Consider the following 23,114-nt stretch of genomic DNA (forward strand, 5'->3'; position numbering starts at 1 on the left):
TAACTGGGAGTCAAGGCCCACTATGCCCGGCACGAATTTGATTAAACTCGTCCAAATTCGCCTCACCCTCCCATTCAGAACCGAAAGACCCCGCGCACCGGCCTTTTTCAGTGAACAGAAAGGTCAAATATTTATCGCAATCAAGCTGTTTTTTTCAACCAACCATAAGAAAGAAGTACGGATTGCAGACTCGTAACTCGATAGCTTGAACTCTTTCCCCCCCACTTTTCAAACCCTCCCATACACGCTCAAACAGGTGCACGGCGAGACAAAACACCAGCGCTTATGGATGGGAGGTTCTGGACCCCAGTCCAAATCACAAGCATCGATGAGTTGTTTTTAGTGCCTTTTGATTCTTTGCTAAGGAAGTTTCCGCCCGCTGGTTCAGAATTTGCCCTTTTCTGTGTCTCTGAAGGTTTTGTTTTGCACGGGGGAGCACAGACAGGAAAGGAAAACAGCTATTGGGAGATCTTCTGAGAGAGGAGTGATCTAGGGACAATTTAGCACGGCCAATCCACCCTAACCTGCACATCCCTGGGCACTACGGGGACAATTTAGCATGGCCAATCCACCCTAACCTGCACATCCCTGGGCACGACAGGGACAATTTAGCACGGCCAATCCACTCTAACCTGCACATCCCTGGGCACGACAGGGACAATTTAGCACGGCCAATCCACCCTAACCTGCACATCCCTGGGCACGACGGGGACAATTTAGCACGGCCAATCCACCCTAACCTGCACATCCCTGGGCACGACAGGGACAATTTAGCACGGCCAATCCACCCTAACCTGCACATCCCTGGGCACTACGGGGACAATTTAGCACGGCCAATCCCACCCTAACCTGTACATCCCGGGGCACTACGGGGACAATTTAGCACGGCCAATCCACCCTAACCTGCACATCCCTGTGCACTACGGGGACAATTTAGCACGGCCAATCCACCCTAACCTGTACATCCCTGGGCACGACAGGGACAATTTAGCACGGCCAATCCACCCTAACCTGCACATCCCTGTGCACTACGGGGACAATTTAGCACGGCCAATCCACCCTAACCTGTACATCCCTGGGTACTACGGGGACAATTTAGCACGGCTAATCCACCCTAACCTGCACAAGTTTGGACCACGAGAGGAAAGTGGAGCAAACCCACGCAGACACGGGGGGGGGGGGGATGTGCAAACTCCCCACAGACAGTTGCCCCAGGGTGGAATCGCACCCGGGTCCCTGACGCTGTGAGGCAATAGTGCTAACCACAGAGCCACATCTCACCATCTTTTGCAAATCATTGTGCAATCCTGTTTTGGCCGATCTTTCGGCGAGCAGGAAAATGTTCTCCCCTTCAGTCCAGATGCGTCACAGTTTCGATCAGATCTCTCTGACGGAAACAGTTCCCAGACGCTCCAATCTCTCTCCTTCGTCCCTGCAGTGAGCGTCCGTCACACATCTCTCCAAAGCTAAAAACAAAAAGATCACACAGCACCAGGTTGTAGTCCCAACAGGGTTTAATTGGAAGCACTAGCGGTGCTCCTGAACCGGTGGTGGTGGAGTATAAGGTTGTAAGACACAGAATTTATAGCAAAAGTTTACAGTGTGGTGTAACTGTGTCTCTCCAAAGCATCCTGGAGAATGGTGCTCAGAACTGTACACGTTCCTCCGGCTGAGGTCTAACGAGTGCGTTAGACACGTTCATTACCATTTGCATGCCCGCGTACTCTGTTTGGATCTGAGCTTCGTGGTTCTGTGTGAAAGTTCGTGGAGGTTCAGGTTTGTTTAAGCAGAGCTCCCTCTGATGGTCTCAATCCCAGCTCTCAATAAACGATCAACACAATGAACATCCCGGCAGCTCTCGCTCCCCAAACAGGGTAACAGTCCATGTCCTGACTCCCACTCTCAGTCTTGAACACAGTTCATCCCCCACCCCCCCCCAATGCAATGCCGTGGAGCCTGCCTTGTCACAGCCACACTTTTTCGGGTGAGAGGTTCAACCCGGGGAAGACTATGTTCCCTCGGATGCAGACCAAACATCCCATCGTCGTGGGGAGGAGCAAAGAAGTTTTGTTCAGAGACCAGCCTGGGTTTACCCCTTCTTTTCCCCAAAGATTGGCAAAAAAAACAAAATGCAGAGTCTAGATTGGAGTGGTGCTGGAAAAGCACAACAGGAACCTGATGCCCGAAATGTCGATTTTCCTGCTCCTCGGACGCTGCCTGACCTGCTGTGCTTTTCCAGCACCACTCTAATCGAGACTCCGATTTCCAGCATCTGCAGTCCTCACTTTTGCCTAAATAAAATGCAGCTGGCCTGATTGTGCCACACGGATCTGTGCTCAGTATTTACACAGCCTACTCTTTCAGCACTGACCCTCTGACAGTGCCAATCCCTCAGCACTGACCCTCTGAAAGTGCCCACTCCTTCAGCTCTGACCCTGGTCAGTGCTGAGGAAGTAGGCACTGTCAGAGGGTCAGTGCTGAGGGAGTGCTGCACTGTCGGAGGGTCAGTGCTGAGGGAGAGCCGCACTGTCAGAGGGTCAGTGCTGAGGGAGTGCAGCACTCTCAGAGGGTCAGTGCTGATGGAGTGCAGCACTGTCAGAGGATCAGTGCTGAGGGAGTGGGCACTGTCAGAGGGTCAGTGCTGAGGGAGTGCAGCACTGTCAGAGGGTCAGTGCTGAGGGAGTGGGCACTGTCAGAGGGTCAGTGCTGAGGGAGTGCAGCACTGTCAGAGGGTCAGTGCTGAGGGAGTGCAGCACTGTCAGAGGGTCAGTGCTGAGGGAGTGCAGCACTGTCAGAGGATCAGTGCTGAGGGAGTGGGCACTGTCAGAGGGTCAGTGCTGAAGGAGTGGGCACTGTCAGAGGGTCAGTGCTGAGGGAGTGGGCACTGTCAGAGGGTCAGTGCTGAGGGAGTGGGCACTGTCAGAGGGTCAGCGCTGAGGGAGTGGGCACTGTCAGAGGGTCAGTGCTGAGGGAGTGCAGCACTGTCAGAGGATCAGTGCTGAGGGAGTGCAGCACTGTCAGAGGGTCAGTGCTGAGGGAGTGCAGCACTGTCAGAGGGTCAGTGCTGAGGGAGTGCAGCACTGTCAGAGGGTCAGTGTTGCACTGCGAAACTTTAAAAGTTATGTGGGGGAAGCACTTGGAAATGTTTTAAGTTTCAAGGCATTGCGGCCGAGCGCTGACAGTGGGAGTGGACAAGATTGTGATGATATAACACACACACAATGGGCCGAAGGGCCTCTTCTGGACTTCAGGATTTTACGACGTGCTCTGTAATGGGCTTCAAACGTGTTTGAGAAGATTCTCAATCTCGGTAAAATAACTGAGTGAAAGTTACAAAAATCTTTGCCCCAGTTTTTATTTTGGAACCAGTCAAAGGTCAAGTTAACGTGACCACAGTCTGATTGATGGGGCAAGCAGCCAATCGCAAGTCGCCCGCTTTCCCCATGACCAAGCGGCAATAAAGGAGGGCGGGTCGGTGGTTCCACGCGGGATCAGAGCGGTCTGACCAATCGGATCGCCAGCTAACCGAGGACGTCATTCGAAAGGGCGGCCGCCGTGGCGACGTCAGAGACGCCACGTGAATGGGAAGGGACGGCCCATTGCAAGGCGGGGAATGAGGCGCGTGGACACCCATGACAGCTAACATCACTTGGCTGACCAATCAACTCCAGGCTGCAGCCCGAGTGGCAGAGGATCTGATCAATGGCGTGAGGGGACGCATGCGTTTTGGACGCCGTGACTGACCAATGGAATGGCAGTGATGACGCCGGGGGGGGGGCAACGAGACCTTTCCGAACCCACCAGGCTGGACCAATCCGTTCGAGGTCCCCTCCGCCGCGTGGCTGCGGTTTCGACCAACGGGAGCGAGGGCCACGTGGGGGTCCTTTCGGTTCGGATTGGAAGGTGGTTGGTTGGTTGGTTGGTTGGTTGGAGGGGGGTGGGGAAGGATTCGATTGGCGGGGGCGGTCGCCCAATGGGAGGTGGCCGGACGGCGGTTGCCGTCGGAGACGCCAGTCGTGTGTCCGGCCGCCGGAGGGTGAGGAGCTCCGTCCGGTTCCCATAGGAACGGGGTCGCGGCCCGGCTGGAGGGGGACGGAAATGTCCGAGCGGAGCTGGACCGCCGAGTACGCCTACAAGCTCCCCGCCGCCACCATGTGCGAGTTCTGCTCGGTGATGGACTCGCTGGGCGGCGGCGACTGGAACCGCTTCGGTGAGAAACGGGGAGGGGGGAGGGTGAAGGTGAAGAAAAAGGCAGCGCACCCCTTAAGTGTTCAATGATCGCGAGATTTGAGGACCCGGCGCGAGAGCGGGCCATTCAGCCCCTCCAGCCCTGCTGCCCACCCCCATTCCAGTGGCTGTTGGGCGGAGTGAGGCCACTCGCCCTGCCCCTCCATTCATCCAGGGCGGCGATTTTCTTTCTGCTTTTAAAAAAAAAAATTCTCTTTAGTTGCATTCCTGTCGGTTAGGATCTTAATGCCACTTGGGCGAATGCTGGGCCAGTGCAACCTCAAGGTGGGCAGCCGATGTGAGGTGGTCCACCTTTTGTTTTTGGTGGCCGAAAGCGGGAAGCCAGGTGGCGGCAGTTTGGAATCGTAGGATCCCTTCGGTGTGGCAGCCGGCCATTCGGCCCAACAGGTCCACGCCAACCCCCCTGAAGGTCATCCCACCCAGACCCATTCCATAAGACAGGGTACAAGTTAGGTCACTCAGCCCATTGAGTCTGCTCCACCATTGAATCACGGCTGATTTAAGCTTCTCGACCCCATTCTCCCGCTTTCTTCCCTGCAACTCTTGATCCCCTTGATACTCAAGAACCTATTAGCTCAGTCTTAAGTATACTCAGTGACCTGGCCTCCCCAGTCTCCTGTTTAGAGACCAAACTGTAGATGCTGGAATCCAGTGTCAACAGGCAGGAGGCTGGCAGAACCCAGCAACCCAGCCAGCATCAGGAGGTGGAGAAATTGCCGTTTTGGGTGTTACCTTGAAGAAGGTTTACACCCAAAATGTTGATTTCTCCACCTCCTGATGCTCCCTGGCTTGTTGTTTTTCTGGTCTCCTGTGGCAATGAATTCCATAGATTCACCACTCTCTGGCTGAAGAAATTTCTCCTTATCTCCATTCTAAAAGGTCTTCCCTTTACTCTGTGGGTGTGCCTTTGGGTCCTAGTCTCTCCCACCAATGGGAACTTCTTGCCAACATCTGCACTGACCAAGCCATCCAGTATTGTATGTTTCAATTAGGTCACCCCTCATCCTTTTAAACTCCATTGAGTATCGACCCAGAGACCTCCAATGTTCCTCGTATGTTAAGCATTTCTTTCCTGGGAGTATTCTCATGAACCTTCTCTGAATGCTATCCTATCCCTGTAACTCTGCATTTCCCCATGGCTAATCCACCTAACTTGCACGTCTTTGGACTGTCGGAGGAAACTGGCGCACCTAGTAAAACCCATGCAGACGTGGGAGAGCGTGCAGACTTCACACAGACACTTGCCTGGGGCTGGAATTCCTTCACTCAGAGTTGTGAACCTGTGAAATTCTCTCCCATAGGAAGCTGTTGGGCCAGTCTGTTAGGTATACTCAAGAGGGAGCTGGATGTGGCTTTTGCAGCTAAAGGTATCAAGGGGTATGGGAAGATGCTGACTCGCCTACTCTTATTTTCTTTGTTTCTAATCCACTGAAAGAGTGTTCCAAACATTGTTCCTGAACAGTTTGGGCGCTACTTCTCAGCGTGTAACTTAAGAAGCTGTTCCTAGATACTTTTGTATCGAGGTCACTGCTGTCATTGGCAGAATATAAACTTTTCATTGTACTCATATATGTCACAATCTAGGCTATTCTAATCTAGAATCCTGACTTCTCAAATCTCCAAGTATTGGCAAAGCCTCTTTTGGAATACTGAGTTCAGTACTGGCCTCCCGGCAGCAGGAAAGAATATTGTGAAACTGCGAAGGGTTCAGAAAAGATTTGCAAGGATGTTGGAAGGTTTGAGCTGTGGGGACAGTCTGGGTCTATTTTCCCCAAAGTGTCAGAAGCTCTGAGAGCTTATTTTAGAGGTTTATGAAATTATGAGAGGCATAGATAGGGTAAATGGGCAAGGTGCTTTTCTGAGGAAGGGCTCATGCCCGAAACGTCGGTTCTCCTGCTCCTTGGATGCTGCCTGACCTGCTGCGCTTTTCCCGCAACACGTTTTCAGCCAAGGTGCTTTTCTCCCAGGGTCGGGGAGACCGAAACTTGAAAGCATAGGTGAGAGGGGAAAGATTTAAACGGGACCTAATGGGTAAATGTTTCACGCAGAGGGTGGTGTGTCTATGGAACGAGTTGCCAGAGGATTTGATGCATGCTGGTACAGTTACAACATTCTCAAGTCATCTGGGTGGGTACATGAGTAGGAAGGGTTTAGAAGGATATAGGCCAAATGCTGGTAAATGGGACTAGATTTATTTAGGATATCTGGTTGGTTTGGAGTGAAAGGTCTGTTTCCGTGCTATGCAGCTCTATAACTCTCGTGGAAATAGTTCGTCTTCATCTCTGGCCGAAATTGCTAGAAAAGCTCAGCAGGTCTGGAGGCCTCTGTGGTAAGAAATCAGAGTTAACGTTTCAGGTCCAGTGACCCTTCCTCAGAATGGATTTGATTTCTCTCCACAGAGGCTGGCAGCCATGCTGAGCTTTTCCAGCAATTTCTGTTATTTTTTCTGGTTTTCAGCATCCAGTGTCCGTTTAGTTCTTATCGTTATCTACCCTGTCTTTAACAGTTAATATCTTCCAGACTTTGACCAGATTACTTCATAACCTTCCAAATACTTTGGGGGGGGGATAAAAAACAGGCTGAGTTTGTACTATCTCTCCCTGTAACTTACCCCCTGAAGTATTGTTCTTGTAAAGCAATCCTGTACTCGCTGTAAAGGTCAGTGCATCTTTTCCAAGGTATCACCGATTTATTGTTGTTATTCACGGTGCTCTGAGTGGGGTCTAACTAGAATAAAAGAATGAACTGGGTTGGTGCAGATCGGAAACAAAACAGATAATTGTTGGAGAAGCTAAGCAGGTTTGGTAGCATCTGTGGTGTGTGAGAAAGAGAGAGAGAGAGAGAGAGAGAGAGAGGGTTGATGTTTCGTGTCTGGTAATCCTTTATTCCCCCAGCTACCCCCCCCCCCCCCCCAAAAAAAAAGCTGGTTTGGCATAGCTGTGATGTAGCGTCTGTCCCCTTACACTGCAGGTATGTATCCCATTCGGAAAAAAGAAACAGATTGCTAGAAAAGCTTAGCAGATCTGGCAGCATAGAACATAGAAGAATACAGCGCAGTACAGGCCCTTCGGCCCTCGATGTTGCGCCGATCAAAGCCCACCTAACCTACACTAACCCACTATCCTCCATATACCTATCCAATGCCCGCTTAAATACCCATAAAGAGGGAGAGTCCACTACTGCTACTGGCAGGGCATTCCATGAACTTACGACTCGCTGAGTGAAGAATCTACCCCTAACATCAGTCCTATATCTACCCCCCCTTAATTTAAAGCTATGCCCCCTCGTAATAGCTGACTCCATACGTGGAAAAAGGTTCTCACTGTCAACCCTATCTAACCCCCTAATCATCTTGTACACCTCTATCAAATCACCCCTAAACCTTCTTTTCTCCAAAGAAAACAACCCCAAGTGCCTCAGCCTTTCCTCATAGGATCTTCCTACCATACCAGGCAACATCCTGGTAAACTTCCTCTGCACCCGTTCCAGTGCCTCCACATCCTTCCTATAGTATGGCGACCAAAACTGCACACAATATTCCAGATGCGGCCGCACCAGAGTCTTATACAACTGCAACATGACCTCTGGACTCCGGAACTCAATTCCTATACCAATAAAAGCATCTGTGGATCAAAGTCAGTGTTGACGTTTCAAATCCAGTAACGCTCTCTCAGTACTGATGGTGGTAAGGTGGTAAGATAAGGTGAAGGGAGTGGGTAAGAACTAAAATGATAGGCGGAAACTGAGCCCGAAGACGGAGAAGAGCAGATGGATTGACAAAGGAGTGGATGATGATCAGCCTGGGAGAAGTGGGGACTGTTAGTGACTTTTTTTAAAAAAGGATTATGGGTTGTCTGTAATAGCAGACTATTTGCTAACCAGGCCCGGTGTGTGGGCCTAGCATGCCAATCGATTAAAATATATGTGCGCTGTAGTCGGTGTGCATAATAATCTACATATTTCAGATCATTTCAAATCTTAAATCTAGATGCAGCAAATCTATTTGCCCGGTCATTTCTGCATGTTGCATGGATGTACAAATAATCTGTATCTGTAAATTAATCTTTATGTCCTATAATTAGATGCAAAGTAGTATTGATCGTGCAATTATCTGTTAAATAACATCATATGGTGCAAACAGGTGTGAAGCAATTATGTATGGAATTACTTTTATATATAGTAATTAGGTGTGAAATTATCTTTACATAGTTTGCGATTTATTGCCAGTGCAGTTGAGGTTTTAATTCATTTAAATAATTTAAAAGGTTTTGACACAGAAGCAGGCAGAGAATAGAGGGAGATGGATAATCTGCAGACCAATAGGATTAGTTCACAGTAGCATCATGGTTGGCATCGTGGCCTGTTCCTGTACTGCACTGTTCTATGTGAAGAATTAACTTGAATATTGTGTGTAGTATTTTACCTGCAAATTAATTTAAATTGTGCAATGAACTTTTGTCCCATGATGTCATAGAATCCTAGAGGCGCACAGCACAGAAACAGACCGTTTGGTCCAACTTGTCTGTACTGACCAGATATTCTAAATTAATCTCGTCCCATTTGCTAGCATTTGGTCCATTTCCCTCCTAAACCCTTCCTATTCATGTACTCCTCCAGATGCCTTTCAAATGTAATTGTACCAACCGTCACAATTTCCTCTGACAGGTTATTCCATACATTCACCACTCTGCGTGGAAATCTTTGTAAATCTTTACCCTCTTGCTGTCATTATGAAAAGCACTTTTAAAATGTTGATTATAAAAATGGTGTGACGTTTCATGTAAGTGCATGAATTACAAAAGCTGCCTGATCAATGAGATCATAAGAAATAGGAACAGGAGTAGGCTGTTCAGCCCTTTCACCCTGTTCCTCAATTCAATAGGATCATGGCTGATCCAGCATTCCTCCTGTCCACCTTTTCTGACCTTTTCCCCATAACCTTTGATCCATCTGCTGGTCAAGAATCTTCTCTGTCTCAGCCTTTACAGGTGTCACGGTGGCTCAGTGGTTAGCACTGCTGCCTCACAGCGCTAGGGACCCAGGTTCGATTCCTGCCTCTGGAGTTTGCACAATCTCTCCGTGTCTGCGTCAGTTTCTTCCCACAGTCCAAAGATGTGCAGGTCAGGTGAATTGGCCATGCTAAATTGCCCATAGTGTTAGGTGGCTTAGTCAGGGGGAAATATAGTGTAGGAGACTGGGTCTGGGTGGGTTACTCTTCGGAGGGTCGGTGTGGACTTGTTGGGCCGAAGGGCATGTTTCCATGCTGTAGGGAATCTAATCTTAAATACACACAAGGATTCTGCAGCCACAGCTCTCGTATTCAAGGCTATGGGGATGGGATGGATAAAAGGCATTAGTGTTTGGGTTAGAGGGGTATGGCCCAAATGCTGGCATATACCGACTGGATTAGTTTAGACTATCTGGTCAACATGGATAAGTTGGAGCTATGACCCTTATGTTCAATCAGCCATAATGTTATTGAAGGGCTGAATGGTCTACTGCAGCCCCAATGCTCCTTTGCCTAGGGGCTTGTCACGGTACGTGTTAGTCGTTTTCCACACCGTGAGATCTTGCAATGTGTGAGTGCATGGTCTGTGTTTTCACGTTGTTGGACACGACAGGGCAGGGTTGCGTTCTGTCCCGACAAGCTGACTCCCATTCCTGTCGCACCAAGTGGAGCTCAGTGCCGCCATTGCACCAACTGTAGCTCACTGCAACCATCCAGTATCGCTCTGGGTGATGGCTATTGTCCATGCCTCATCCCCCTGTGAACTGAGCAGCATGTTCGGCCACATTAGAGAGTGGTTCAGAGCTAACCGTGTTGCTGCAGGGTCTGGAGTCCAGATATAAACCAGACTGGGTAAAGACGGCAGGTTTCCTTCCCGAGGGAGACATGAGTGAACTAGATGGGCTTCTGTAACAATCGATGATTATTGTCATGGTCACTCACTGAGACAAGCTCTCAACTTCTGATTGATTAATCGATTTTAAATTCCACCAGGGCCTGTGTTCCCCAGGTTAGTCTTGGTCTCTGGGTGATGAGTTCAGTGCCACTACAACACAAGCTGCCCCTGTTCCATCCATGCAACCTGGAAGGAAATGGGCTATCACCACAGATGCTACTGCCTACAAAAATATACTGTCCAACTTCCTCCTCGATTCACGCTGTCTGCCTTCTTAAGGGGACGAATCAGATTGTGTTTTAAAATCCAGGTCTGAAGGACTAAGGGACACCCATCCCCATTCTCTTTTCTGACGACTTTGCAGCTGGCAGACTGCTAGCCTAAGCCGTCTTGTGTGGTGTAGGGACACCTCCCAGTGCTGGGAGGGAGGGAGTCCCAGAGCTTTGCTTTCACCCAGCGATACTAAGGACAGTAGCCGGTATTAGTCCCAGCCAATGGTTGAGTGTGTGCTTGCCCGTATGTTAGACTTGGAGGAGAACTTGCAGCTGTTGACATTCCTATATGTCTGCTGCCTCTCATCCTTCCAGGAGGTAGAGGTGTTGGGTTTGGAAGATGCTGTCTGAGGAAACTTGGCGAGTCGCTGCAGTGAGACTTGTAGATAGGACACACCGCTCCCTCTGAGTGTCAGTGATGGAGGGAGTGAGTGTTGACGGTGGGGATAAGCGTGTGAATGGGGTGGGGAGGGGGGTGGGAATTGCTGCTTTGTCCCTGGATAGTGTCGAGCTTCTCAAGTAGTGTTGCAGCTGCACCCATCCAGGCAAGTGGGGAGTATTCCATCACACTCCTGACTTGTACCTTGTCGATGGTGGGGTAAGCTCTGGGAGGGAGAGCCAGGAGGGGAGTTACTCGCTGCAGGATTCCCAGTCTCTTGAATGCTATGAACGTTTCTTGCCACTGACCACCCCAAGGTTTTGAATACTTCCATTGTGTCCCTGACAAAAGCTTGATTTAACCTGAAGGTGTAGTCTGGCTCAGCACAGAATACTTGCAGTCACGCCCTACTGAGGAACTATTCACATCCCAACATTCCACAAATGTTTCTGGTTGCCAGACCATGGCATCAGTGCGTCTGTTACTCAGAGAGTGCTCAGCCTATGGAGCTCTCCACCGCAGAAAGCAATTGAGACCAAAACTTTGAATGTCTTCAAAAAAAGAGTTAGGTATAGTTTTCAAGGCCAGAGGAATCCAAGGGTACGGGGAGAAAGTGAGACCAGAAGACTGAGGTAGTTAATCGGCTGTGTTGAGAGTCTGGTGCTGGGAAAGCACAGCAGGTCAGGCAGCAACATTTCAGGCAGAAGCCCTTCATCAGCTACGATCGTTTCAAATACTGGAGCAGGCTCAAAGGGCCGGGTGAACTTTTCCTATTTTCCACAGCCCCCTCCTCCAACCCTGAGTCAGATGTAACTCCTTTTGGGAAACGTTCAGTGTTTTATCCTGGCAGAGAGGTTCCTGAAATCAGCCCCCTCTGGCAAAAGGCATTTCTCCTCGTTCCTGCCCGAAATGGCCCAATCTGTATCCTCAGACTGTGTAACCCTCTGGGTTTGGACTCTCTGGTCATCGGGAACATCCTTTCCCTAACTTGGCCCTGTTACAATTCTGTAGCTTTCTGTGAGAACTCTCGCTCCTCCTCCTTCTTCTCCACTCCACTGAATAAACGTGTCCTTCAGGGCTGTCCTTGTCTGGCCTACATGTGACTCCAGACCCACAGCGATGTGGTGGCTCTTCACTGTCCTCTGGGCAGTCGGCCCAGACAGCAACACCTGTGAACAAATAAACAAGCCCTGCTTACAAACGCTTCGTAATGAACCTGTCAACCATCCAGATCCACCTGTAACTCTGAGCTCTGTGATCATAAGTATGTAGGCCCTTCAATGCTGTGCTGATGAAAGCAATGTATCATCTACAGTCGTTCTGCTGTCCTGCCCTAGGTCCATAGACTCCAAGGCCTCCTCCAAGGTTGTGAGGTTTCCTCCCTCTACTTTCCTTCCAGGTAGGCAGAAGTGGGTACTGCAGATGCTGGAAATCCGAGTCTAGATTAGAGTGGTGCTGGAGAAGCACAGCAGTTCAGGCAGTGTCCGAGAAGCAGGAAAATCGATGTTTCAGGCAACAGCCCTTCAACAGGAATGCCAGGTAGGGCATCCCACACCCTTGGCCATCCTCTGGGAGAAAAAGTTATTCTACAAATCCCCTGTAGACCCCATCCCTTTGACCTTGCCCATTGTTATTCACCCTCCAGCTGAGAGGGGACAGTGGCCTCCAGTTCACCCAGTCCACATCCCTCATCATCTTGTACACCTCCATCAGGTCCCCTGCTCTCCATCCATGTAAATAAGACGCTGCTTTTCTGTACTTCCTGTCATCGTGGGTAAGTTCACATTTTCCCACAATATAATCCGTCTGCCCTTTCACACAAAACCAGAAAGACCTGTAAATCAGAAACAAAAACAGGTGCTGTAAATCAGAAACAAAAACAGAAATTGCTGGAAAAGCTCAGCAGGTCTGGCCACCTGTGCAGAGAGAAATCGGAGTTAATATTTCTCTGCATTCTTCCAGGTCATGCATAAAGATTGCCTCAGCATTAATCCCTATGACATGCCACCCGTCACATCTTGTCAGCCCAAGAGTGACTCATTTCAGGCTGATCTGTTTCCTGCTGACTGAACCAATATTCTGCTCAGGCTAATATGCCACAGTCTACACTGTGCGCTCTTAACTTCTGTAGTTGCCTTTCATGTGGCCCCATAGTTCAGCTTGTAAAGGATAAAGTATTAGAAATGTACGCCAGGTTTAACAAGAGGCTAATGTGCGCTTTAACATGTTGCCTAACGCTTTTTGTGTAACCATGATTCATTCCCCTAAAACATGTTTTCCTGCCCCACCAGTGTGGTGCGTCAGCAGTTCCCATTACACTGTACGTGTAAATTTTGCCTTTTTAATATTTGAAAAGAGGACGTGGTGTTTGGAAGCCGTCACCAGGCCCTTTTGCCCTTTGAGTTAAAATGGTGGAGCCTCCAATCCACTGTCTGCCCTGTGTGGCATCATTGCGTCCTCAGAGGTTGCTTATGTTAATTGCTGATTTGAAGCACCCTTTGTGTGTGTGTGTGTGTGTTGGGGGTGGGGGGGGTGGGGGCGGGGGAGGGGGCTGGGGGGGTGGGGGAGGTCAGGAGTTTTAGCAGGTGACACAGCCTGCTGTGAATGTGGTGAGCATTGTTCAGTTGTATGGAAAGCTCGTGGTGAAACAAGGTAAACCTCACCTCTTCAACTGGTCCTGTTGATAGTAATCTGATCTGATAAGTGCTTATGTCACAGACTTCCCCAGTGACTCCCCTACTCAGCAGCGTGGAGCTGCTGTTGTGCAAGCTTCCAGGCCCCTGCTTCACAATCTCATCAACTTTGTTGGTGGTCAGCTTGCAGGAAGCAGCTTTGGAGTCTCTGGGTTAGCAGAGTAGGGCAGGTCTTTGAGTTTCCTGATGACCATTCAGCAATAGACATGCATATGCACGTTTTGGAAAGACTTATCAGGGCAGGACTTATACACTTAATAATAAGGTCCTGGTGAGTGTTGCTGAAGAAAGTGCTCTTAGGGTTCGTAGTTCCTTGAAGATGGAGTTGCAGGAAGACGGTGGTGAAAAAGGTGTTTGGCACACTTGCCTTTATTGGTCAGTACATTGAGTATAGGAGTCAGATCTTGTGGTGAGGCCACTTTGGAACACTGCATTCTCCCAGCTTAAGGAAGAATGTTGTAAAACGTGAAAGGGTTCAGAAAAGATTTACAAGGATGTTGATGGGGTTGGAAGATTTGAACTGTAGGGAGAGGCTGAGTAGGCTGGGGCTGTTTTCCCTGGAGTGTTGGAGGCTGAGGGGTGACCTTATAGAGATTTATAAAATCATGAGGGGCATGGATAGGGTGAATAGTCAGCTCTTTTTTTTTTCCTCAGGATAGGGGAATCCAGAACTGGAGGGTATAGGTTTAAGGTGAGAAGGGGAAAGATTTAAGAGGGACATGAGGGACAACATTTTCACACAGAGGGTGGTGTGTGTATAGAATGAGCTGCCAGAAGAAGCAGTGGGGGCTGGTACAATGACAGCATTTAAAAGGCATCTGGATGGGGACGTGAAAAGGAAGGGTTTAGGGGGGATATGGGCCAAATGCTGGGAAATGGAACTAGATTAATTTAGGATCTCTGGTCGGCACGGACAAGTTGGATCAAAGAGTCCGTTTCCCTGCTGTACAGCTGTCCGACCCTATTAGGCACGCTCGAGGGGAATCTGCCTGAGTTGTGAACCCTTTGCAGTCGAACAGTCCACAGGGCTCTTAGGTGAGGTGGCTGGACCTGGAGGTTAATCGTGCGCCTGCTGACTCAGTACGTATTTTGGGGATTGGGTGGGGAGTGCAGCCATGTTCATGTCAATGGAACTTTCATCTCGACTGGCATTGCTTGACCACTGGCATCTCTTGTATTTTTAACGAAGAGCCATTTGTTGGAAAAGATTGATACCAACTGAAGCTGCCTTGGAAGGCTTAAGAGAGTTCACGGCAAAGTTGCATTTTTCAACCATCTGCCTTCAGCATCAGGTCAGGAAGGGGCTCAGCCATGACTGGATTCTCACTGCAGGAATCCTGTTATGAACTCGGAACGAAGTAACACTGAACAAACCAGACTCGAGGACAAAATCTGACTTGACAAAATCGCACGATTAAGTTTTGTGGTTGGTCACCGAAACGTGCTCACACAAAGCTGCAGCTGTTCTTTTAACAACAGAACATAAGTTCGTTTTACGAAAGGAAGAAGAAAAAAAAACAAGCTGGGAGAAGGCATTTAGAAAGATGTTCCCTCACACACCCAGACAGACGCAGACACGCATACATGAAGTGGGAAATGTGTGACAACAGCCAAGAGCATGGTGGGATGGTTCAGTGAGGAGGTAATGAGAGCACACTGGAGAGTTTAAGCAGGCAGATGGGCTGGAGATGGTGACAGACTCGGGTAATGTTATAGAGCTCATCCCAGTGACGGTCACAGGTCACATCAGTCAGTAAGGTTCAGCGTGGTCTGACCTCTGGCTCGAACATGATGCTGGGATGAGTAAGTGGCTAGGAAACGAAACGAAGGCAAAATGGTTTAACTGCAGTCTGGGAGAAGCAAGACTGATTGTAGAACAGTACAGCACGATACAGGCCCTTTGACACTCGATGCTGTGCTGACCTTTTATCCTACTCTTAAGATCAGACGAACAGACATACCCTTCTTAGTACCATCTTCCACATGCCTCTAAGAATAGTTTAAATGTCCCTCATGTGTCTGACTCTACTACCACTGCCAGCAGTGCATTCCACACACCCACCATTCTGTGTAAAGAAGCTACCTCTGCCATCTCCCCTAAACCACCTCCAATTACCTTAAAATTATGCCCCCTCGTGATAGACATTTCCACCCTGGAAAAAAGTCTCTGGCTATCCACTCTATGCCTCTCATCATCTTGTACACCTCTACAAGTCACCTCTCATCCTTCTTCGCTCCAGTGAGAAAAGTCCTAGCTCCCTCAACCTTTCTTCAAAAGACATGCCCTCCAGTCCAGGCAGCATCCTGGTAAATCTCCTCTGCACCCTCCCTAAAGCTTCCACATCCTTCCTATTATGAGGCAACCAGAACTGAACGCAGTATTCCAAGTATGGTCTAACCAGAGCTCTGTAGAGCTGTAGCATAACCTCACAGCTCTTAAACTCAATTCTTGCTGCTGCTGAAAACCAACACACCATACACCTTCTTAGCAATGCTATCAACCTGGGTGGCACCTTTGAGGGATCTATTGACATGGACCCCCAAGATTCCTCTGTTCCTCCACACTGCCAAGAATCCTGCCTTTAACCCTGTAATCTGCATTCAAATTCGACCTTCCAAAGTGAATGACTTCACACTTTTCTGAGTTGAACACCATCTGTTTTCCTATATCCCATGCCTCCCTACTTTCCGAATGAGCCTACCATGGGTAACCTTATCAAACGCCATGCTAAAATCCACGTACACAACTTCCACTGCTCTACTTTCATCAGCGTGTTTTGTCACATTCCAGTAAGGTTTGAGGCACGACCTGCCCCTCTCAAAGCCATGCTGACTATCTGTAATCAAGCTAAGGACTTATGATTATTTGGAAAACCAATCTCTCAGAATCCTCTCCAGTACTTTGCCCATCATTGGCATAAGACTGATTTGTCTGTCATTCCCAGGATTATCCTTATTCTTTTCTTGAACAAGGGAATAACATTTGCCGCCCTCCAATCATCTGGCACGACTCCAGTGGACAGTGAGGATGCAAAGATCATCGCCAAAGGTGCAGCAATCTGTTCCCACGCTTCCTGTAGTAACCGAGGGTATGTCCTGTCTGGCCCAGGGGCTTTATCTATCCTTACCTTTTTCAAACGTTTCAGCACATCCGCCTTCCTGACATCAACCTGTTCAAGCAGATCAGTCTGCTTCATGCTGTCCTTCGAAACGTTGTGATTACTGAAGCAAAATATTCATGAAGGATTCTGTGTGTAAACCCGCTGTAAGAAACAAACATCAAAAGCCATAAAGACGAGGCAGGTTAGACTTGGGGGAGCTTGGCTTTTGTGAGCTGAAGTCCAGCTCAACAATGGTTCTGTGCTGTTATTTGTGGGTGTGTTTTGTTTTTTGTTAAATCACTGAGACTTAGCTCGCTCCTTATCGGTGTGTGAGAATTGTCAGGAATTTGAACCTTTTGACTGACCTTTCCTCCTTTCCCCATTGAGAGAGTATCCTGCAGCAAGCTGGCCCCTGCCTCCAGCCCTAGGAGTGTTTCAGGGCAGTGGGGATAGTCCTTTACCACAATCATTGTTCCTTCAGCAGCTTAAGGCTCGATCATTAATGCCACCACATTTTTTTGTTTGCATGAAGCACTTACATAAAAAAATCAAAGTTGATTTACTTTTCTAACGATGTACATCATGTCCACATTAAGTGATCAGACTATAATGTGGGAGCACATTGGGCAATCGAATAGCCTGTGGCAGCGCTTCCTGTTGCCAGAGAATCCGAATTCAGAATCGTTTTGAGGTGTGTCACTGGGGGTATGTTTGGTCCCTCAACTCGCTCTGGGCAAGATGAGTTAAACTAATAAAAGGGGAATGACTTGGTGTTGCCCTCCCTCCCCTCCTTTTCAGCCTCCTCCCTTGTCAGTGACATGACTGAACTTCGATTGCTGGAGAGCAGAGGCAAACCTGGTCGGACACAGAATGTCATGTGGTACTGGATGAATCGTAATGGGACTGTGGGAGATCTGCTGCATATTCTCACCAGTCTAAACCTCGGGCGAGCCAGGGACATCATCCTGTCAGGTATGTTTCCCATTACCCTTCAGCCATTTGTTACTCATCAGTGCTTATTCAGCAGGGTGTGGGTCTCTGTGCACTGTCGCTGTCTGTTCAGCAGGGTGTGGGTTTATCTGTTTATCCCTGTTTATCTGCCTACAGTTAGCTGCATTCTTGTTCTTATACCTTTGCAAGGGCAACGTTGGAGCAGGTGGAGGCCTTTTGGCCCATTGACTGCGGTCTATCATTCAGGTAAATCACAGCTTTGTGTCTCCTCAATGTCGTTTCATGAAAGTGGTTCACTGCTTTCTGTTTTAGTTGTTGATACAAGTTAAACTCAGTCACTGCTCTTAGCAACTAAAGACTTTTCCTGTGCACATGAGGCTCACCAAACACGCGGCTGTTTGCTTCTGTAATGAATGTTCTCCTGGTACAGGTTGCGAGAAGCTATAGCGTCAGCGGCCTGTGTCTCCGACTCTCACCAACTGCCTCGTGCGTCTCTGATATTGTTAACCACCCTGTTTGGCCGTGCTATCAGTACTGCCTCGGTGGGGAGTAGTCCCTGGAGTCTGGTGGGACTTGAACAACAGGACCTTATACTGCACCACATGTTCTCCCTCACAGAAAAGCCCAACACACCGTCCTCTCGGATATGCCTTATCGTCCGTAGGCACAGCCCCGTCCCGTTCTGATGGTTCCCTGTCAGCTCGTGGCCGCTGGGGATTATGGTCGCGCCTTTGAGAATACTGCGGTGCTGCTGATTTGCAAGGCTTCGGGGGGCTAACTATCTCTTTCCCTCTTGCTCTGACGAGCTGCCGTGGGTGATTAACTCCTCAAACAGTTCGAGGCTTTCCTTCGAGTCATTGAGGACAGCGCTCCCAGGCTGTGCAAAGTTCTGCCATCCAACCTCCCGTCAGCAATTTTGCGGGATGTTCCCGGATGTGTTCCGTCTGCTGGAGCTGATTGCGCGCCCCGGTCACGTCTGTGTGACGCGATCCCTCTTTAGATGTTTTTCCACCAGCCTGCCCAGACACCTAACGGCACACCTCTGGAGCAGGTGGGAACCGAGCCCGGGCCTCCCTGCCCGGAGGTAGAGTCACTACCGCACCCCACAGGCACTCCTGTGATTTTCCTCGCTGCATGGGCTGCTTAGTGGCAAGAAACGTTCACCCCACCCCCCGCCCAGTGTCAGGCCGCAAGAATTCTACTGAGAGAGAATCTAACCATTGCACCCTTGTCAAAGGTTTTCACCACCGTAGGTCAATTGGAGGTGTAGATGCAGCTGTGTGGAGGCTTGGCGTGACTTCACCTGGAGTAGGGTGTGCCATTCTGACCTCCGTACCGGAGGACTTGTGATAGGGAAGGTAACGAAAGTCCATCAGACAGACAGCTGGGATGGCGAGACCGTGCTAGTGGAGGGATGTGAGAACCTGCGCTTGTATTCTCGGGAGAATTTCCCCAACAGAGAAGAGTGCGAGCACCTCACGGGGCCTGCCAAGGTAGATTCACAAAGGATCTTCCCCATGGGTTGGAGCGATGGGACCTGCAACCAAGGGGGCGCAGGCTCTGAATAAGAGATCAGCTGTTATAGGCCGAGATGAGAGCGTTTTCTCAGGGATTGGGGAATTTTGGACTCCTCTTTCCCCCCCCAGCGACTGGATCATTGAGTAGGTTCAAGTCTGAGATCGAGAGATTTCAGGCAGCATCCGAGGAGCTGGAGAATCAACGTTTCTGGTATAAGCCGTTCATCAGGAGCAAGTCTTGAGGGCCGGGGCTGAGAGATAAATGGGTGGGGGGGTGGAGGTGGTGTGGTTGGGGGTAGGAAGCTGAGAAAGTGTTGGTGGATGAAGGTGATAGGTCAGAGGAGGGAGTGATGGGCAGGTCGGTCCTTCCCACCTATCTGCCCTGCCCTCCCCTCTGACCTATCACCTGCACCCAACTATCGCCTTCCCAGCCCCACCCCCTACTCCATTTATCTCTCTCAGCCCCCTCCCCGCCCCTCCACCTTCCTGATGAAGGGCTTCACGCCCGAAACATCGACTCTGTTACTCCTTGGATGTTGCCTGACCTGCTGTGCTTTTCCAGCCCAGCGTCACACTTTTGGACTCTTTTTTCCAATGGGCCAGTTGACCATGGTCATCCCTGTCAGTTTGTTTCAATCGCTAACGTTGAGCTGTGTGCCCTCCTGTTAATACTGAGAAGATTTGTGATCAATACCTTCACTCCGTCCAATCACTTTCTCTTTTACCCTCTTGCAAGGACATGGGCAGTGCTGGGTGAGGCCACCATTTGTTGCTTCTCCCTAATTGCCCATGGAGCTGTGAAGCTTGAAAGGGGGTCAGGAGTCACTCTGAGTTGTCCCAGCCCTTTGGGGGCAGAAGATTCCAAAGACTGCCCCTGGTCCTGACCAGGACTAATCCCGGTCAGAACTTGATCAGACTGGGAGCCTGGTGTCCGCACCTATTGGCCCTGCGTTTGCGAAATGTTGGGGACTGGTGGTAAGCTGGAGGGAATTCCACACCAGGCACCTCCAACTCACGGCAGCTGTTGGTTCTGTGACTCAGCCTTTGCTGCAGAGTCACTTTCTGTCTGCATTTGCATTTTAGGGTTTTCCCCCTCGAGAATCTTTAGAAAGACATTTGTTTCACCAAAAACTTGGCGTGAGGTTGGGGGGGTTTCCCTTGCATTTGATGGAGCTCCAGCACACGTGTCTGTCTGTGTGTGTGTATGTGTGAATCCCCTCTCAGGGCTGCTAGGCGTTTGTTTGATTTATACTTTGTGTTTCTCCAAAAGTCTTTAAAAGAGGCAGCTCTCATTCCTTCCCGGGAAGAGGGCATTGCTGTTACTCGTTCTTAATTGCTACTCTCGCTCAGGCCCTTTAAGGGCCGTGAGGATTCAGCCACATCGCTGGAGGGGTCTGGAATTGTTTCCTTTGCTGAAGGATGGCAGTGGTTGTCGGATGGCCCTTTAACGACAGCCGGTAGTTGTCTCGATTACTTGGCTTAGCTTTATACGATGCCAGTTTTTGGGAATAGAGTTTAACTTCCGTTCAGCTGTCCCAGTTTGACTTGAGCCTGTGTCCCGGAGCACCGACTGGTAGGACACCTCACAACCTTCTAAAAGTCCCTGGATGAGCCACTGAAGTGCAACAATATTCCAGGCTTTGGGCCTAGTGTGGGTAGGTGGGACTGGTTATAGTACAGCATTGATGGGCCAAAGAGCCTCTTCTGTACAGTGTGATCTCTAGCTCCTGGCCCTTGCACCAGCTGCCAGGAAGTGCCCAATTCAGGCTGGGGTGGGGAGTGGCCTTGGCAGGGCATTGTCGCAATGCCTCCCTTAGTCAAAGAGCTTGCCCTGGGTGGGTATGTGGATGGCTGTACACCAAGCTACGTGGGGTGTGCCAGTGAGATCAGAGGCACTGGTGGCGTCTGCTTAAGGGCACATGTGACAAAGGTCAACCTGCTGTTGTGATCGTCAGGCAGCACCTTCTCTTGGACCTTTCATGTGTAACAGCCCGTGGTGGGGTAGGGGTGCTGGGAAAGCGAGAACTGGGGAACGAACACACTGTTGAGAAGGCGAGGGCACTAACCAGCTTGTCTCGATGAGCTTCCTGCCTGGGCTGCGGTGTTGGAGGGGGAAGTGACTGCACAGTCATCCTGGAGTCCAGAGGCCACCCCACCCCTCCCCCCTTCCCGCACTCTGACCTAATTCTGCTTTTAACTTGTTCAGCTTCCACTGTGTCTGTCAGTAGACATTCCCCTTAAAGCCCCCACTCTGCTGTTCGGCGGTGGGGAAGTCGCAGCACCCTTCGGTGGGGGCTGTATGCGAACCCAAGAGTGGCCGAGGAGGCTGGGAATTGGCCTCTGAAATGTGGAGGGGTTCCTACCATTTCTTCCTCATTTAACCCTCGCGGCCACCACCATCTCCCCTGTGCGCCCCTCACCCCACCGCTCACTCTTTCCCCACCTCGTTCATCTCAGACCGTAGAGGTTTCAGCTTGGGATACTGAGACAGAGCCCCTCTCACTCACGTGTTTTACTTGCTGGGTATTCCTTCTGTGTTCGCTGACGTCTTGCTTCCAGCACAGGGGCAGCCTCCCCATTTGCTCACTGTGATAACCTGCTGTGGGGAGGGGGGTGTTGGTGCCCCCCCCCCCCCCCCCCCCAATCTTTAGTGGTGTTGTTGCTGCATCCTGTGTGTGGGGTACGGGCACCCCACTGTGCTGTTTGTTGAGTGGGAGGGGGGGAGATTCCAGGATTTTTGACTTAACAACGATGATGGGATGGCAATGTAACGATTCTGAACCAGTGTCTTAAACAGACAGGTATCCTTCAGGACTGGAAGCTGCATTTGCATAGCACCTATCACAGAGTTGTTCGGTGCGATTTATAGATTCAATCTGGTCAATATGGACAAAATACAGCTTCCCTCGCCCCAACGCATCCATGTTAATGCCAACTCTTCATCCTTCTAAGACGCTCATTAAACCTGACCTCTTTGACTGAGTTTGGTGGGGGGTGGGTATGGGGAGTGGGGTAGGGTTGGTTATTCTTGGCTGCTTGGCATTGGATTAGTTATCGGAGTCAATTCTGAGGGATGGACTTGTGCGGGACAGTGGATTTCGAATGGACGACCAGTTTCTTCAGTGCTAAGGATGGGCTGAATGGTCTCTTTTTCCTAAGTGCCATAACGTTGCTGTGGTTGTGATCTTGCCTCGGGGCGGGTGGGATCGTGCTGTGCTTCGTATCGTTCTGCGAACGGCCTCGGTGTTATGAAGGTGTGGCATATCCACGGGTCACGATGGTGAGGCTGTTGGCCTAATGACAGGATCTCCCTGTGTGCCATAGGGAGGCCGAGCATATGCCCACTGCTGCCCCCCAGGGCGGACCCCTACATCCCGCGACCACCTGCAGAGCCGTTACCAGAACCTAGCCCAGTGCCGATCAACTGGTCAGACCCGGGGAAGAGCCAGCGGTGGAAAGCGAGTGAGCAGGCGACGGTGACTGTCAACACTCCCTGTGAGTAAACAGTATGTTGATTGAGGGAGAGAGGGAGTGGTGAAGGGAAGGGTTTAACGTGTCAATCGATCTGGGAAGCGAAGGGAGTGAGTATTAAAGGTGGGGGTCAGCGTGTCAGGGAGTGGAGGGAGTCAGTGTGTCAGGTGGGGGTCAGTGTGTCGGGTGGAGGGAGTGAGTGTTGAAGGTGGGGGTCAGTGTGTCGATCGAGTGTGGGGGTGGTGGGCTTGCTCTGTCCCTGGACGGTGTTGAGCTTCTTGAGTGTTGTTGGAGCTGCCCCCGTCCAGGGCAAATGGGGAGTATTCCCTCACCCTCCTGACTTGTGCCTTGTGTATGGTGGGACAGGGCTTTGAGGGGAGAGTCAGGAGGGGGGTTACTCGCTGCAGGATTCCCAGCCTCTGACCCCGATGGGGGGAGAGTCAGGAGGGGAGTTACTCGCTGCAGGATTCCCAGCCTCTGACCCGATGGGGGGAGAGTCAGGAGGGGGGTTACTCGCTGCAGGATTCCCAGCCTCTGACCCGATGGGGGGAGAGTCAGGAGGGGAGTTACTCGCTGCAG

The 23,114-nt window shown here is 50.3% G+C and overlaps 1 protein-coding gene across 1 annotated transcript in view; it reads left to right on the forward strand.

The window, feature by feature from the left end:
• Nucleotides 1–3,988: 3,988 nt before the first annotated feature.
• irak1 (interleukin-1 receptor-associated kinase 1) overlaps nucleotides 3,989–23,114 on the forward strand; it is a 31,702-nt gene continuing 12,576 nt past the window's right edge. The window contains 5 exon segments of the mRNA XM_072566494.1: nucleotides 3,989–4,210; nucleotides 17,395–17,568; nucleotides 17,737–17,793; nucleotides 22,389–22,559; nucleotides 22,638–22,645. Coding sequence (XP_072422595.1) covers nucleotides 4,099–4,210; nucleotides 17,395–17,568; nucleotides 17,737–17,793; nucleotides 22,389–22,559; nucleotides 22,638–22,645 — 522 coding nt within the window. The 5' untranslated portion in view covers nucleotides 3,989–4,098.

The sequence above is a fragment of the Chiloscyllium punctatum genome, chromosome 50 (genome assembly GCF_047496795.1).
Source record: "Chiloscyllium punctatum isolate Juve2018m chromosome 50, sChiPun1.3, whole genome shotgun sequence".
Lineage (NCBI taxonomy): Eukaryota > Metazoa > Chordata > Chondrichthyes > Orectolobiformes > Hemiscylliidae > Chiloscyllium > Chiloscyllium punctatum.